Genomic DNA, 18,074 nt, shown 5'->3' on the forward strand with positions numbered 1-18,074 from the left:
AGCTTTCATTACTTTGTTCCAGGTGAAGACCAAGGATAAAGGACCAACCTTTCAGTTACATGCACCGGCGGACAATGACAATAATTATGAGGAGCTTAAACCACCAGAGGCGTTTGTACATGAAGGTAGGATCTCAATAGGCCTGGGCGAGTAGTGGATTTTCCTACTCGAGTACTCGCAGAGAAATTACTCGCGGGTAGTCGAGTACTAAATTCCCATAAAAACAGGAAAATATGGCATAAACATTACTTAGAAGGAAGTTACTACGAATAAACGTAAAAAGCATTGCTACATGTAACAAGGAAAGATGCTTTTTTGGTGGTCATACATGTAGTTTTACATTTGATTGAGTCAAATATAATGCTGTGTATAATTATCATCATTAGCATCATTGTCATTTGTCATCATCACAAACGTATCTAGCAGGCCAATAAAAACTTTGTAGAATGGTACCGTGTAGTTGCATATTCACAGTTAGTGTGTGACGTCATTACATGTTCCAAATCTTATGATGTCACATAGGGTCTTCCTGTTGTCTAGCCGTATGCAGGACTTAACCCTCACGTCTTCTCAAATTTGTCTCTTTTGTTTTTGCTGTCTTTGCAAGGGGAAACTTAGTGCCTTGATTTCAATTCCTAGTAGTCATCACACATTCCCAAATATAGAGATATACCACACGGAACCTGAATCATAGATGAACTTTGCAGCTTTAACTTCTACCGGTAGATAAACTCATGCCCTTTCCAATGATAACCACCACACTGTATTTCCATAAAAACGACACAGACCATATGTTTATATGACGTCCCCTGGTTCCGGAAGTGTGCACAGGAAGCAATAACTAAAAATAAGAAGAAGCTGTCCGTGGGTGTCTGGTGCTGGCCTCAACTCAACCAAGAGGAAGTGCCACTTACTAGGAGGGCCCATGCCAGTCTGGGAGAGACTATTACCGAGTTTAGGCATCGGGTCTGGTCTTGTGAGGGCTTTCACTTGAACTGCTGACTCTTGTCTTTCCAGGACGTTCCTAATATGGTTCTTCCCCGCTGTAGGCTTAGTGTACGCGTCCGGGTCTGTCTGCTGTACAGGAGGGCTTATTATATGAGTGAATGGTTCGTGGGTTGTATCGCCACTCTGTGAGTGAGTGTTGGCGGAGAGTGGCGTGGGAGCGTTGCGGTGGGTCTTGGCGTTGGATTAGGTCTGATGATGGCGTGATTTGGTGGATGCTTTCAGTCACATGATTCTGACGGACCTCTAGATGCGAATGTAACGTCCTGCTGGCTCTTCAAATATATTTGGGTTGAGGATTAAACCAGATGTCTACAGCACAAAAGTGAATGTCATCTGATTGTCTGAGAAAGAAACTCTGAGCAAGTGAGGAAAGTTTTCTACAAGAGTACACACCCTTTGTGCTCTTGTTTTGGGAGAATTATAACCTTATGATTGCAGTCCATCAAGTACTATATGCCGTCGATTTGTGCTACATGTACTTCAAGTTCCAGAAACACGGAGGATATTAAAAGCTACAGTGGTGTGATATACTCGACGTTAACTCCCATCAGGCGTCATCATGGCAGGATGAGGTCATCGATTACTGGATTGAGAGAAATTCGCCTAATTTCTTCCTTATTGTGTGGTTATCCGAGGTCATGTCTTCATATATGATCGTTCGGGATATGATTTAATTACATACATGTACGTCATTCTTACGTTGAATTTAGTTTCGCCATAATCAAGTTTGCTTCATATTGTGATACATCAAAGGAAACCTAACTTTCATAGACAGCTCCAGATAGACGTCAATATGTGGTCCCTCATCAAAGATCCACTTTTTCGGAACAAATCGGACATCAGTCTGTTGGGCTCATTGGGACTAGATAAGTTGAATAACAATGAATATAAAAAGATCAACATAGATCTGAATGAACTCACCACCTACCCAGGTAAGTTATAATTACACAAAACAATATTTCTTGGGGCTAAATTGTAAAATGGTTTTTCCTGTTTGTTGAATTAATTTGGGAGAAAAAAAGTGTGGGATTTGTATGAAACCGTGGGTTGTTGTGTGACTAGTCATAAAATGTTATTTTAAAAATGTATACCAGTACTCTGTTACAGAGTTAATCATCAATGCTGGGAATTTTCACTTTTGACTTACTTTTGGCTTACTTGTCTTAAAGGTAGAGTCCATCATTTGCAGCCATCCGAAAAGTAACTGGCGTAATTATTGTTGAAAAACTAACTTGGTTGAAAGATAGTAAGGAGACTAAACTCCCTGTGAAATTATTCTTTCTGGGAAGCTGTCATTTTGAAGTTATCAACGAAAGAAGGCATTTCCAACGGTGATTCTTAAGAAGCACCGTAGGAAAATTTAAATTAGTAGTTCGTTTTGTTATTCAGCACAGCGCGCACAAGTATTCGAACGACGCACACGCGCGCGCGGTTGTTATAATTCGTCGGATCAGTGCGCGACGTCGCGCGTATAGTTGCAATTCAAAACAATTCAAAACATGATTCAGCAACTTTTGATTTGAAATTGAGATCTTAGAATGCTGTTTTTCTCGGAATGTACAGATGAAGCTTAGCTGAAACTTCATCAGGTTAGTTGCTCAGTATCCTTCATTAGATTTTGAACTCTTTTGTTGCTTCAAACGAACAAAATGCACAAATTACAAATGATGGACTCTACCTTTAAGCCAGTTCACATCGGATGACGTGTACTTAGGTTTTGTGGTATTCATAACGGATGACGGATAAAAATGCAGCAGGCGAGCTAGGCCAGAAATATCTGTCTGCGACCAGCTCGCAGCCGAGTAAGACCGGAAATATCAGGGTGTGCTACCCACAGATGACGGCCTGAACTCGTCTGGCATCGAGGTTCATGAAAAAGAATCCTGCGCCTGGGTCCGGTCAATGTCAAAATAATCCCGGCGCGAAGTGGTTAAGGAACATGTCTGTATAAATTCCGGTATGTACCGGTACCAGTATTTCAAAATCTTATCATCCCCCATCCTGGCAATTTCAGAGGATTTTATTTTTTGATGGTCACTCGTGATCATTGCTACTTCCATTTTCTCAGATTTCCTGTTGTGGCAGTTTTTCATTCGGAGTTCTTTGCTTTCTTAATGTCTTCAGGAAGTCACAGAGTGAAAATGAAACTTGATCAGCACGTTAACCAGAAATTGTTGGGAAATACTTGCATGACCAAGTTTATAGGCACAAGTATAGGCACAGGGTTGATTGCCAAATTGTAATTTCTTTTTCTCGGAATGGTGGCTTGGAGATGGGAGTTGTGTAGGAAAAAGCTGAGTGGGATGGGGGAGGCTGGGAGGGGTGGGTGGGGCCAGGAGGGCTGGGTGGGGCCAGGAGGGGTGGGTGGGGCAGTTTCCTTTTGCCATTGATTATTATTGTTGGTCAAGTAACTGGAAGGCGGGGCATCGATAGTCTTATCCTGAAACCCCATAGTTGGAAAACAGCCAAGGACTAAATTATAGCATAAATAAGATCCAAGGAGTTGATTAGATCAGAAAGGAAAAGAGTTTGAGCAATTGGAATGTCCTGTTGCCAAGAATATGTGAAGTTGAGCAGAACTAACAATGCAAAGAAGCTGAAGTCCATGTTATAAGAATGTACCAGGAAAAGGAAAGCATACAATGGTACAAAAACAAAGAGAGTAGAACAATGCAGAGTTGTTTGTATTAAAAATAGTAACTTGATGCGATATTGTGCTGTGTTGCAGTACATTTTCGCTGTCACATTAAAAATATTGTTCAACTGTCTCACATTCTTTGTTTTTTTTTCTTCTCAGGATTATTTCTTATTTAATCGGTTTATTGTTATGTCTTTTTTGTTGCCTGCAGCAGAATTGTAAAGAACATTGACATATTTGTAAACCTTTTACATTGTAAACTTTACAAGGGCAGCAAAAGACTGCATTTCATATGCATTAGGTAGTAAAAATACTGTTTAAACTGTTCATCAATCGTATAATAACATGAAAAGGATTGGGTGTGTGGAAGGTACATGTACATGTAATGGGGAGGGCCCGGAGGGGAGGGGTTAAGAATGGGGGGGGGGGTTAAAAATAACTGTACAGTATGGGTAATTCAAGGGAATGTACAACATTTGCTTTTGCTGCAATTTTCAGAAATAAATGGATTTGGAGGATTAGTATGTTATAGAAAATATTGTTAAACTGACTTGTTTCGTGTTTTGGGCTCGTAGATGCTGGAAAAAACAAGAAAACTAAGAATCATGTTCTTGTAGTCTGGTTCCCTGTCCCCACTTAAGATGAAACGGAGCAATTTATAGACTTTGGGGAATTGTAAGTTCAGCGAATCAGTCTAGCAGGCTTGTACCTCTTCACAGTGTGTAATCAATTGCAAAGAAAATGCGGAATAACTAAAAATAAAAAAGTAGGAGAAGTTTTTGAAAAAAGCCAGTTTTTTCCCAACGCTGGTCGGCCGACCAGCGTAGGAAATATACAATTTTCTTGAAAACATCTGCACACCAGGAGCCACGATTTTATAGGATGCTTTTGATTGTCATTCCCTAACAATCCAGTAAGGTATTTCGTGATAATATTTTGATAATTTCGTTTTTTTGATGATTGCAAATGTTGTATCTTCCCTTTAAAACATTTCAAGACCAACAAGTAAACAGATTTAGATAATAACATAAAAGTGGGATAAGAATAATTATGGCAAAGTATTCCACAATTCCTACACATAAAGGGTATCACAATTAGGCCTACAGTTGTTATGATCAAACCAGTGCTTATGAAAAGTTTATGGAATGATATCATATCTACACCATCTGTTTGAGTAATTGAGCCAGGATTAATCAGCCCACCCCTGACCTGATTGTCAACAGATGGATTTGTCATTAATACCATAACATGTTGGAGCTATAAAACCACATGTCAAAGGTCAATTTCAGGAGGAGGTACATGTACATGTGTTAGATTAGTTGTACAAACACACATCCCACATGTGATATAAGGCTTCTATATACTGGTAGATATAATCTGTGTGTATAAACATGGACATGTACTGTATATGAAATACTTAATTTAAAGCATTCTTTTATTGTTCATCTTCCTTAGTTACAAAATATGTAGTGCAGTTGAAAAAGTGACATATAAACAACACATCATTTTAAAAATTAAACAAACCAAAAATCAAGTGACTTAATTTTGTTCAAAATGAAATACAGAATAAGTTGGAATGTTAAAGGAAATTGCTTTCAACTGTGTTTATTGAGATCGACTGTCCAAATTGCTGCATCTTAAAGATCAGAACCATAAGTGACTTCGCGTGCGTGCGGCGTGCAATAGGATGAGACGAAAATGCATGATCAATGGAACAAAAAATGCACAGTTATGACATAGGCCATGCAACAGTTCGATTAATGAATACCGCGTGACCTACAATCCTCCAAAGAAATGACAAGGATTTACTTGGGTGTTATATAAAACCTATTATTGAATTTACATCACCCCGACTCAAATTCCATCTTATGAAGAGTTTGGCTTTTTTTTTCCCCCACCAGGTGAGATTATCATCGGACAAGCGCATAATGTGCTCAAGTTTGACTCCTTCAGTGGTCTCAACAAGGGAATCTCGGGATCCTTGTACTGCACTAACTTCAAGATCAGCTTTGTCAGTGCCAACAGACCCAACCATCACCTGGTGAGTAGGTCGGGTTCAGGGCTGGGTCATGGTGTGGTTGGGTGGGGTCAGGGTGGGGTCACAATGGGGTTAGGGTGGGGTCACAATGAGATAGAGCAGGATAAGGAGGGGGTGGGGTTGGGTCGGGGTTGGGTCGGGGTTGGGTCAAGGTTAGGTCGGTGGATTTTAGATGCATAAAAAGGGATCACATACAACCAGGATTGCATGTTCAGGTTGCATTATTCGATGTACACCTTATGAACTGAGTTGGTAAGTCCATTGTAGTTAAAGCATAATAAGCATAACTTGTTTGAATTAGGCCTACATACACACAAACCATCATACATCCGTGTGTGTAGTAGTTTTGATAACACAACTCCATTCGACACTTTCAAACAATTGATTTTTTTGGACCTTTGGAAACCAGAAAGTCTAACATGTGGTTTCATATTTTGATAGTTGGAGATGTAAAGAGTGAGCAGCATAACATGAAATATAAAGCAGAATGAACAATGGAATTGAGTTAATATTCTGGGTGTAAATATACATATACATGTACATATGTAGATACTGAATAGCAAAGTACATGTACCAACCAAACAGTCATTCCTAATAAGACTTGAGTGGTAAAGTGTTAAACAGGGATAGGAAAAATGACTTTGGACCCTCAATTTATAGAATGACCCAGTTATCTGTTGTATGTGTATGAACTGCACAAGTAGCCAAGTTCAATAGAAAATTTAGTTCTCCTTAGTTCTGTTTTTTTTTTTTAAGGTTCTTTACCAAAGAATTCCTTGCGGTTCCCAAGATGTTTACAATCGAGCGAGCTGAAACTGAACTGACCAAATGGTTTCTAGTTTGCAGTTATGAAAACATTTACAAACTACTCCTGAGTAGGGCTGTGTATCGGAACCGGTTACCCGAGTACCTATCGTTGATGTCAGGAACCGGTTCCAGATTGTGGGATTGCGTACCCATATCTAACTCTGTAAATTACCGGTACCTAGTAAATTCTCAGACAATGAAAAGGAAAGGTTTTGAATGTCATTTGTGGGGAATTTTCAAAACGAAATTCAGGCTACAAGGGAAAGTAAAACATGTTTTACAACACTCGCAAAAGTTGCAGTTTCCATCGTAAAGCTGCCGGTATAAAGCTCACTGTAAATGTACTTGTATCTTGCTGTATTGATGCACCAGTGTAGTAGTATTGTTGTGTGGACCTCATGAACAATCTGAACTCCAACTTCCGAGATTTGAATTTTTGGGTTGGTTTTCAATTAACGGGTACCCGGGTTCTCATATTTTTTTTCATTTGGGTACCCAGTTCCGGTACAACCCATAAATGCACACCCCTACCCCTGAGTGAGCAGTTCCCTTCCAAAATACCTAATCATAATCACGTGCGGAATTGATAATTTTATAAACCCATGCAATTAGACAGTATAAACCTGGAGGTGACCAACGTTGTTATAGCCCTGACTGAGCCTCCGAGGCAAACTTACAGCAAAGTATCCTAGTGACTAGCTAGCAACAGGAAGCGTTTGATTGGAGGCTGATTGTTGCTTGATTACTACCATCCCCATCCAAACTTCCTGCCTAGTGGTGCGATGGGTGTGTAGGGTGAATAGAACCTGATTTTTGTGGCTCGTAGTGGAATTATTGTACCTATTGAGTAGAAACTCCTAAATGTATAAATAGGTACAGAGTTGATTAGGCATCCTTAGATGTCTGCAAAATCTGGAGATCAAAAAAGCCTAGTGTCTTCAGTCAGTCGGTCAGTCAGCAGTCACTCAGACAGACAGACAGACAGACTGACTAACTGACCAACCGACCGACTGTATTACAAAATTCACCAACTCTCTCAATGACTGTCACTTGTTTGCTGGTGAAGGGAGCCATGCAGTCCTATGGGCTTTGTGCGCCAACAAAAGAGGGCGCCCTTTTACCTAGCAACTTACATCCCATGGGCGGGACGGACATTTAGCTGGTTGACGCGCACCGTTCCTTGTGTGTGACGCACGTACACCAGGGGATTTGTACTATGTACACGCAGTGGTACGGCCGTGCATCGCGGCAAAATTGCAGTCAGGCAAGATGGCGTCGGTCGGTCACCCCCAACTGTACTTTCTTTGCCGGTGAGGGGGTACTTGTGAACGGACGGATAGAAACTTCATCATGCTGCCACTATCTCAGTCATGTTCCCTGTATCCAATAACAGTACTGAATGATAATGTTTTTTATGCAAAAAAGGAACCAGACTATTTTTTTTCTCCCAGCCGCGCTTATTTGAATGGGAAAAAAATCAAGATGGCGGCAACATGATAATGGTCTATTGTATAGGATTACCTCGTAATGGGCTAAATCTGGCTGATTGTGAACACCAAGATGCATGAGAGACTTCCAGTGAATAGCCATTCAGAATCTATTGTGTACCCTGGGACCAGCTTTACTATAGGCTTGCCTTGTGTTGTAGATCTGGTCACATGATTCCTTTGTCAGTTGTGGCTTTAAATCAAAGTCACACATGTACAGCTACAAAGTAAACAAATTACATTTAAAGGTAATATGTACATTTGTAAACATCAAACAACAAAACCACCAAATTATTATGAAATACCTTACTTGACTGTAAGTGAATAATAGTCTCAAGCATCCTGTGAAATCATGGCACCTGGTGTGCTGTCATTTTCAGCAAAGTGTAATTTTTGTATCAATTTCCAAATATGGTTGGCTGACTGTCGTTGGGAAAAAAATTTCAATGTACAAATTCATGTACTGCCCCCAATTTTCAATTTACTTATTACTAGGGCTAGTGAACTTTTTTTTAAATGGTTGTATTTGTTTAAGAGATTGCTTTCATTGTAAAGCCCACCCAAAAAGAAAACAAATGATGGTAAAATTGCAAAAATTGACCCATGCAATCCAAAGTTATGGCCAAATATATGTCGATCAAATGACGTTATTTTGTATAGGAAATGTGTACGAAAATGGTGTATTTTTGTGAAATTGAATAAAAAGGCATATTTGAACATCTGTTGTGGTGTTAATAAACACTTTGGTAAACTTTAACTTGTTTTTGTCCATTGTTTATCACAAATACTATTGGTTTCAGTTGGTTTTGAGTTGATAAAAAACTTGATATGCAATAAAATGAATGTTAAAAATGTACTTTTACACTAAAAATCATGAACGGCAAGGTTGAAAAATGACTAAGTCCTACCCAAAAAACACTAAAAGTAACAAAACTTCCATTCACTAGAACATATTTTCACCAAATTTGGATGACACAGGGATTGTGTGTAGATACAGCATGTGGACCCAAAAAAGACCACAAAAAAATCTAAAATCTAAAAAAAAACCTACTTTTTTTTGCCAATTTTTGGCCAAAATGGAGAAATTTCAGTCTGGCATGCGTAAACGTGTAAACTGGCCCAAGCCGAAGTCCAATTCTCAATGCCCAAAATCCCCAAATTTGACAAAAATTTAAACAAAGATATAAAACTTGGGTATCCCATTTAGGTTATAAAACGAAGTTTCTCTCATATTTGGGTTATTTTATCCCATTTTGGTGCAAATCTCATAAGCCTAGTAATTTAGTAAAAAACAAGTATGCGCTGTGCGTAATGATTTTCCTGCGTAATTCCAATGGCCTAACGTTACATCAGTGCCCATCACATTTGTACACAAAAATCGTACATGCTATAGCCATGGAGGAAGTGTTCTTATTCCTCCATGCTATAGCCACCCAACAAACTGTAAAAACATCAGATTTCACTCTCAAAAACGGCCACAAAGTTATTAGATATGCTACCTGAGATACAAGGAGAGATCGATTATTAAGATCGAGGAACTACGATGTGGGCAAAAAGTGAAATGATCGCCGGTACTGCGGTAGCAAAAACACTCCGAGTTCCATTTCGTTTACACCACGTGCGATGGAGTCTGGACGGTTTCCGAAAACGAAGAACTTACACTGGTATCCACTGACATATTCTGACCGTACGGGCCATGAAGGGAACCAGTGTAGAATATGCATTACGCGACGCATCACGTGACAATGTTTTGGCTGCACTCGATCTCAAACGTGATAATTTTCTGTTGCGCTTACATTATCGCGTGCCGGGAACGAAACAGTGATGCTCACACGACGCGCGCTGTCAAACAGAAGGCGCCATGATGAAAATACATCGCGACACAAATGTGTCTATAACTCTAAAATACAATCATATTTTGAAGGTTTTAAAAAAAGCATTTTAAGCTTCGATATCACTAATTACAATTTTCAAGGTTCCATTATTATTTTCAATGTATTTCGTGATGAAAAAGTTTTGGGAAAAACAAAAAGAATCGTAACTTTGCAACGCGTAGGCCGATTATCATGGAACGTGGATGGTTGAATGGCATTTTCAATAAGCTTTCGACTGACGTATGGTTTCTTGACGTCTGCTATGCTACACTAATGTCAAGACCGAGTTAAACACAGTCACCAGGGCAGACAATTCTTGCCGTGGATCTTGAACGCATGGACCGGTCTGTGCGCGCCGCATGGCCCGTGAACGTAACATGTCATGCGCGCAGCATTTTTCGTACTCGGAGTTAAAATGAGACTTTTCAAACAGCAAAAACAAGTGTAATTTCGACTCAAATCACAATCACAATGGGAAAATATGTAAGTTTATTACATCATTGAACTATCATCATAAATTACGAGGAATATTTCAAAATTTTAACTTATAAATGGGGAATGAAAACATCCGGCTTTTTGAAACAAAATCACCGGGCGTGTGTATGTTGCGCGCATTCGTTTTGTACACAAAGTGACCACCGGCAGCAAACAGCCTATTAATATTACACATTTTGTTAATTACCATCGGTTTCACATCTGTGAACGGGTGCAAGTCAGCTAGTCTGGTTCCCTAACCTGACACTTCTCCAACATCTATAAATTGCTGTGTTTCGGTGGTCGAAGGTTCTGGGAACCAGACTTCAAGAACAGCATTTTTTTCTTGGCTTTTCCAGCATCTATGAACACAAAACCTTAAACAGGTCAGTGTAACAGTATAAATTTGCTATGTTATACATGTAAAATACTAACTTCTTGCAAATTCTGAAAATTACAGCAAAAGCAAATGTCGTATAGACCTATTACCTTTAATGTTGTTGGCTGGATATAAATGTACACTGCGTAAATAATGTAATGTGTATACATTGTTCAAGTGTGTGAACATTGTCGATGATGCAAAATCCTGCTACTCACAAGATTTGCAATGGTACATACATGTACTTCCATGCCAAATGGTGCAAAGGAAACATACATGCACGTGTACATGTATGAACAATCGAACATGTATCAAAATTAAAGGAATGTCATCAATGAAACAGTATTTTAAATAACATTTGTAAAAATCCCCAACCTCTTTTCCCTGGGAAATTAGACTGCATTCTACTACGTGTCAAAAAGCAACAACATGTCCTACTTTTGATCCTCGATAACTTTGCAGTTAACGAATGGAATTAAACCAAAATTTTCATGTAAACAAGGCATGATAAATTTTATGGAGCGAATTTCATCAGCTTTGTGCAAGAGGAAGAGATTTAAACGCCATACCCATAAAAAAATACTCGCTTTCAGAATCGGCCACTTTCGACTTGGCGTCCTTCAATGTCGATACAGCTTTGGAGATGGAAGGCGTGTGATGTGGCCGAAAGCTTCTGAAGGAATGCAGGATCACTCCTGGTGTGATTGCACACCTCCTTGATCATTGTTGCGACACACGATCGAGGAAGTGTGCAATGACATCATCATCTTCTGCTGGTTAACAACAGAGTTATTCGGAATCAAAAGTGGGACATTTTGCTTTGACACATAGTAGTAACACAGCAAGTGACATTTCCAAATGATAACAGAACAATTTGCAAAAGTATTTGGCCTTTACATACATGTGTATATGAACAACCATTGTGTGGCATTCAGACCCTATTGGGTGTTTGCTGTTGTAGGAAATGTTTTTCCTTCAAGCCAAAAGTCAAAGGAAAGCTGCTAATTTCTGTCTGGGAGATTTATGTATTTAAGAATGTGGAGACTCATCATGTGCATTGAGATTAGGCAATGACATTGAAGTACCGGTATGACCCTTGGAAGGTCATTTAATATTGGACTGGCATTTGTGTCTGACCAAAGTAACTCACGCTACAACAACAAAAAGTGTCGAGTTTATTCTTTTCTGTTAAGAATTTCATGTTCTTTCCAGTTTTGAGTGTTTCTATAGTTACATGTATGGTTTTCACTCATTTCTGTACTTGGTAGTATGTGATTTAAAGGTAGAGTACATGTACATCATTTGCAGCTATCCAAAAAGTTACTGACAAAATTATTATTGAAAAGCATACTTGGTTTATAGATAGTAATGGCACTAAACTGCCTGTGAAATTATTTTTTTTTGGCATGCTGCCATTTTGAAGAAAATAATAAAAGAATAACGTGCGCGCTGTTGCTATAATTGATTGGTTCAGTGTGTTATGATTGCATACATGTAGCTGCATTCGGCTGAATGAGAACGTGTCCTGCATGCTGATTTTGGGTGCAATTCAAAACATGACACTGCAACTTGAAATCGAGATCCTAGAATATTGTTTTCTCGGAATATACAGCATTTACTGAGCTACTTGTAACACGTCATCAGGTTAGTTGTTAAGCACCCTTCTTTAGATTTCAAGCACTTGTGTTGCTTCAAACGAAAAAAAATGTACGGTACAAGTGACAAATGACAAATGACATACTCTACTTTAACAAGTGAGTAGGAAATACAGACACAAATTGTCAAAATGGTAAAACTGCATTGAACTACTTTGTTTTCTACACCCAACACACAGAAATTATAATGTAACACAAGGAAGGGAAAATATTGTTTTAAATGTTGACCAGTGTTTGTTTTTTGTGTGTGTTTTTTTTTTAATCCAGATTGAATTGGATCGCAAGAATCAGCTGTTCAAAGAAAATGACATACCACTCACTTGTGTGGATACCATTTTCCAAGGTTTGTTCATAAACCATTTTGTACAACGTTCACCTTATCTTATATTGGGTCCAAAGGAATTTCGTACTTAGAAAATATTGTTTCCTTAAAGATATTATCACTTTTATAGGCACGTTTATTGTAAGTTGATGTAAGAAAACTCCACATATTTTTCATTCACTGTAGTGTTTGATTTTAAATTAGATTTAGACAGGAGTAGATTTTATCAATGATTTTTACACCTTTTTCTGAGCGATGAATCAGATAAAAAAATATAACAACACGGTCGCTGTCCACATCTTAAGTTAATTATAACCTTGACTGCTGAAGGCATGTCACTACATAATTAGATTGTCCCTGCCCTTAATCCATCGAGCTAAATAACGGGTGGGTTGTGGTTTTCCATATCAGCTGAACCATTCATTAGCCAGTAATTTCTGCTTGAAGTGCTAGCGGAGGTCAACTTTCTCAGATCATAATTACAAAAAGAGGATGTCAAAATGTTTGCTCTTAGCAAAAAATTAGCATAATGAGTGTCTTAATTGTAGGTATATTAGCCCCATTGCTGTTGTAATTTATCCCATTTGTAAAATTTGAAGTGATTATTTAAATTCAGACATTTTTGAGAGAAAGATATAGGCTGCGTTTACATACATGTACTTGGCAGTGGCGTTCAAATGTGACCGGCTCCACAAAAAAAGGGTATTATGTCACAAAAAATTGAGCAATACATGGTTGGAAAGTCCACAATGTAAGCTTTCATTTGGTATATAATTGAGCTCCATAGCTCCTCCTGTTCTGGAGATATGAGGTATTTGCATATTAATTACTTCCTTGGAGTTCATATTACACAACTGAGAAAACAGGCTTTGAAATAGCTGACTTTGTTGTAGAACAACAGAACGATGCACACAAAATAGTTGTTTTTTCCCACTTTTTTCACCAAAAAACAACATTTCTATGAATGAAACCTGAAACTGTAGGTATCAGAGATGTCATTCATAACAAAAAATGAAAGTCACAGTTTGACAAAATTTTCACCCGCTCAATGTTGAGCAGGCCATTTCACAATAATGCTCAGAGCAACTTAATATCCTTTTTTGTGGAGCTGGTCAAAAATACACATTTGCACCGAAGCAATATGCACCGAAGCCGCCGATGTAAGCGGCTAAGTCCACTTTCTATAGACATCCATGACAAGCCAACCATAGCCAAGTAATTTGGATGTGGCAATATTTTTTGTCACTAAAATGACTTTCTCCCTGAGTAACTGATACGTTGTCCTCTTGGCAGTGTCCTCAAGTAAGAGAAAGCAGTTACTACCAGGCAGCAGCGCGTCGAGGAGTATGAAGATGGTGGAGATTAAATGCAAGAACTTCAAAGTCCACACCTTCAGCTTCAAGTTCACCAACAAAGGCCAGATCAAGTCGGTGAGTTGCTGCGACGATTAATGCGTCCATCTTGGTCTTGTTCCTAGAAGATCATGTACATGTACATGTTTACAGTGGATTGATTATGCATGAATTGACATGGCACCAGTCTGTTCTGGTCAAGGCTGCTTCAATTATTACAAGATTATTGCTGCCAGTAAGCCAATGTCGCACAGCTGCTTCATAGTTTGGCCAAAATATTGCGGTAAATGAGGCAGAAACCTATCCTTACTTGTCAGTGCATAATGTATGACCCAAGTATAGATGTGACCACTGTACCAGGCAAGGCCCTCTTCAAAAAAGAAACCATTGTGCAAGATATCTTGCAAAGTTACTACCCCATGATGGATTATCTTAACAATAGCGGACACAATGCTTCCTCCATTGAAGGGGGCCTTCCTCATAGAATTGATAGCATGTCTGGATTGGTTTACAACATTAACCCTAACCCACCTCACTCCTCCAAAATCCTCCTGGCGGTTTTGGAGGATTCTAGAGGATTGAGGATGAATGGTGATTGAATCAAATGAGGATTCTGGAGGATTGAGGATGAATGGTGATTGAAGCACATGAGGATTTTGGAGGATTGAGGATGAATGGTGATTGAAGCACAAGAGGATTTTGGAGGATTGAGGATGAATGCATTTTGAGGCAGGACTGTCTGATGATTTTGAAGGATTCGGCGTTGGTTTATCCTTCATTTAAACACGAGTGCAAAATTTTGGGATGAGGAGGATTTTGGAGGATTGAGGATGAATGCATTTTGAGGCAGGACTGTCTGACAATTTTGAAAAATTTAGGCGGAGTTGCAAAATTTTGGAGGATTTTGGAGGATTGAGGATGGTTGTAAGCAACAAGGGCCTAGGGGGTTAGGGTTAAGCTTCATGACGAAACAAGGTCTTGTGTGCACTTGCTTGGAGATGTCCATCGATGAGTTACTATTTTAAGCAACTTCTGCTGCTGCGGCTATTTCGCTTTCCACTGGGTTTACCGCTTTCAGTTTCCATCATGTCCATAACAAAAAATGACAGCTGTTCTGTCATGAGAAAGTCATTGGAAGTTGGACAAGCCATGCCTGAGATTGGTTGGGATCTATCCGATTAAGCAAAGGAAAATATTGGCTTCAAAACACATTGCTTTTGGCCTTGGTTGATACTTTGAAAGGATTTGAAGCTGTTGATGGATGGTCCTTGTTGTGATGTAGATTAGCAGAGACCGTAGGAACGCGCCCTCAATCCTCCACTGTCAAAAACATCCTCCCTGCTTCAGTTTACTGGTTCCTGTTTGCAATCCCTCGCTGTGGATGTACGGTAGCTTGGACTAGTTTCGATAAGGACATGGGCAGGTCTCCCCGCAGGCATTTTAGTCGTTGGGAGGTAATGCACTGTGACAATAACATCTGTGGGGTATAATCCACAGCTAGCTTTGTGTGTACACGTTCGCTGACATTGTTTGCGTGTGCACGGCTTGTGTGAATTAACCCCAACTCCCAAGGCATTTTCAAGAGGAAGTTTTCCGAATCCTGCAAACTTTCAGAAGGAATCGAGCCTTAACCCCAACTCCCCAGCCTAATTTACTTGGAACCATACCCATTCTGGCAAATTCTAACACCCACATGGAAAATTGTACACACACACACTGTTGGACTTAGTTTCTGGAGGTATGCCAAACCCAGTGTAAAAGACCATCAGTTTAGGGGTACTGTACCTATCCCAACAGATTTAAACAAAACCTGCTGTTGAACTTTGATGGGTTGAGTTCGGGTAGCCTTAAGTATCAGAAGCTGGGCCTTAGCTTCACAAATCTAACATCTACCAAACCTCCTGCTAAAATCGAATGAATAAGATTTTCTTGATCAGCCTTGTGCAGGAGTTCTGTAAAACAATTAAGGACGGGATAGAATATTTCAATGTTAGTTTTTAGTGATCATATATTCTAACTTTATTTTCGGATCATATTCCTTCTTCTATTTTGACCAATTTTTTTTATGTACACGTAGACGTACATGTACATGTACATGTACATGAGGTTGCTAAATAAGGAAAGAAAAAAAAAAGCCTTATGAAATTTTCTAAAAACTCTTAATGTAAAGAGTCCTTCAGGTCAAGAAAATGAAGTGAATTATTTAAGAGCCGACAAATTCCCCTTTAATTAGTTCAGGAAAAGCCTATTTTCACCCTTGATGTTGGCCTCTCCTTGGCTGGGCCCAGCAGTTTCCCCTCTCAGCAAAAATATGTCGCACCAACCGACCGACCGTCACCGCGTCACGAACGTAAAAACAAAAACTCTCACCAGACGACCGGTGAAAAACATCCCCCCTTGCACTGTCACTGCTTTCCTGTTGTTGAGAGGAGCCTCATCTAGCAGTTACACGTTGAGTCAGGCCTCCCTAAGATATCAGCGTTATTCATTTTGTCTTGGGATATCCCTCACGGGCGATACTGGGGCGCCCAAAATAACCGGTAGCGCAGGATTATCTGGATGGATGCCAGTGCTTCCGTTTTCCGTTCTGTATTTAGGAGATGTCAGTGATAGCGTAGTGCTGTGTCACCACCGGCAAGCTTCATGGCTACGTCTTGCTTGGCAAACCTATAAATTCATAATGTTTTGCATTAATGGTGTGTAAATACAAATTGTTCATGTAGTTTCTCAATAGTTGAGTGACCGTACATGTATATGAGTGATATATTTTAAGTCTCTTCAGTCATCACAAAAATATCGTTGGGTAATATTATCCTAATTGTAAAATGTAAGATTTGAATTTCAAAAGGAGGTTGCATTAACCTTTTGGTTTATGTCTTTTACAGGCATGCAACTTTTCCTCGGATCCGCTGATTTCCTCGTTTTTGACTTCTCATGAATGCCATTTCAAATTAAAAAACACTACACAAAGTCTTGTGTGGTTTGGAGTTTCCTTGTTTTTTTCTAAATTCCCAGTTGCATGCCTGCTTTTATTAGAGCATGGTGTTGAAACAAGATTTGTCAACAATTGGTTACTTAAATTTGCTACAAAGTTGAAAGAAGTGTCCAAATGTTTCACTTAACCTTTTGTTGCATAGGGCGGTCGCTAGCGACTACCCCCCTAAAAGTTGTAATCTGTGCATCGAATCCAAATAATCTGTGTACCAAAGGCATAAAAGGAGATTTTACATTGAAACGCAGATGAAACGAGCCATTCATATTGATAGAGTAGACTCTAATTGTTTTTCATTTTCTTGACAAAGGATCCAGGTACTGAAATTGTCCTCGCAGGACACCACACCAAAGCCCAAATTCATAAAAGTTAATAAGCAGAAAATATGCATGAAAGTTTATGAGCTAAGCAGAAAGGAAACTGATAAAACATCATATTCATAACATGACAATAAGGCTACATAACGTACCATACAATAAGGCAGTAAAACCTTTTTGTACTAAGCATACTTTAAGAGTATCTTTGTCTCTTTCTCCATCTAGGTAATGACCACCATCTTACACTACGCCGTCATCACCAGTCCTCGTCGCCTCTTTGCCTTCTTCTTTGAGCCCTTGTCTCCATCCTCCTCATCCTCATCATCCTCATCGCCCTCATCCCCCTCCAAATCCAACAATCACTCACCTGAACCCAAGAGTCTCAAAAGCACTAAAGAGTGGAAATCAATGAACAAGAAAACACCCAAGGTAAGCAAACTCCCACAAGCCTTGGACTCGGGCCATTATCGGCGTCCAGGCACCTAGCCAGTTTTAAACGTACTAGTTTTCAACTGACCAAGCACGTATTTATTCCCTTATTAATAGTAGCATTTTAATCTATGTCAATAACCTGGGATATCACTTCTGTTTGTACCACAGATATATAAATGCATAGACCGCTAGGTCCTATTCGAAACTACACGCGCATTTTGTGATCTTCGCGGCGCCTGACTAAAATCCAAACTATGGGTAAATTCACCTCTTGGTATAGAGATTTTAAACACACTTGA

At 39.3% G+C, this 18,074-nt stretch overlaps 1 protein-coding gene across 3 annotated transcripts in view; it reads left to right on the forward strand.

The window, feature by feature from the left end:
- LOC119740606 (myotubularin-related protein 10-B-like) overlaps nt 1-18,074 on the forward strand; it is a 41,579-nt gene that overhangs the window by 2,194 nt on the left and 21,311 nt on the right. For 2 of the 3 annotated variants that reach the window (XM_038215966.1, XM_038215965.1), the window contains exons 2-6: nt 23-125; nt 5,548-5,687; nt 12,628-12,703; nt 13,976-14,112; nt 17,569-17,772. In XM_038215966.1, coding sequence (XP_038071894.1) covers nt 23-125; nt 5,548-5,687; nt 12,628-12,703; nt 13,976-14,112; nt 17,569-17,772 — 660 coding nt within the window. Of the gene's footprint in view, nt 1-22; nt 126-757; nt 1,941-5,547; nt 5,688-12,627; nt 12,704-13,975; nt 14,113-17,568; nt 17,773-18,074 lie in introns of those variants that run through there. The other variant, XM_038215967.1, reaches the window with a different exon arrangement.

Source organism: Patiria miniata, unplaced genomic scaffold (assembly GCF_015706575.1).
Source record: "Patiria miniata isolate m_02_andy unplaced genomic scaffold, ASM1570657v1 HiC_scaffold_5, whole genome shotgun sequence".
In the NCBI taxonomy this organism is placed as follows: domain Eukaryota; kingdom Metazoa; phylum Echinodermata; class Asteroidea; order Valvatida; family Asterinidae; genus Patiria; species Patiria miniata.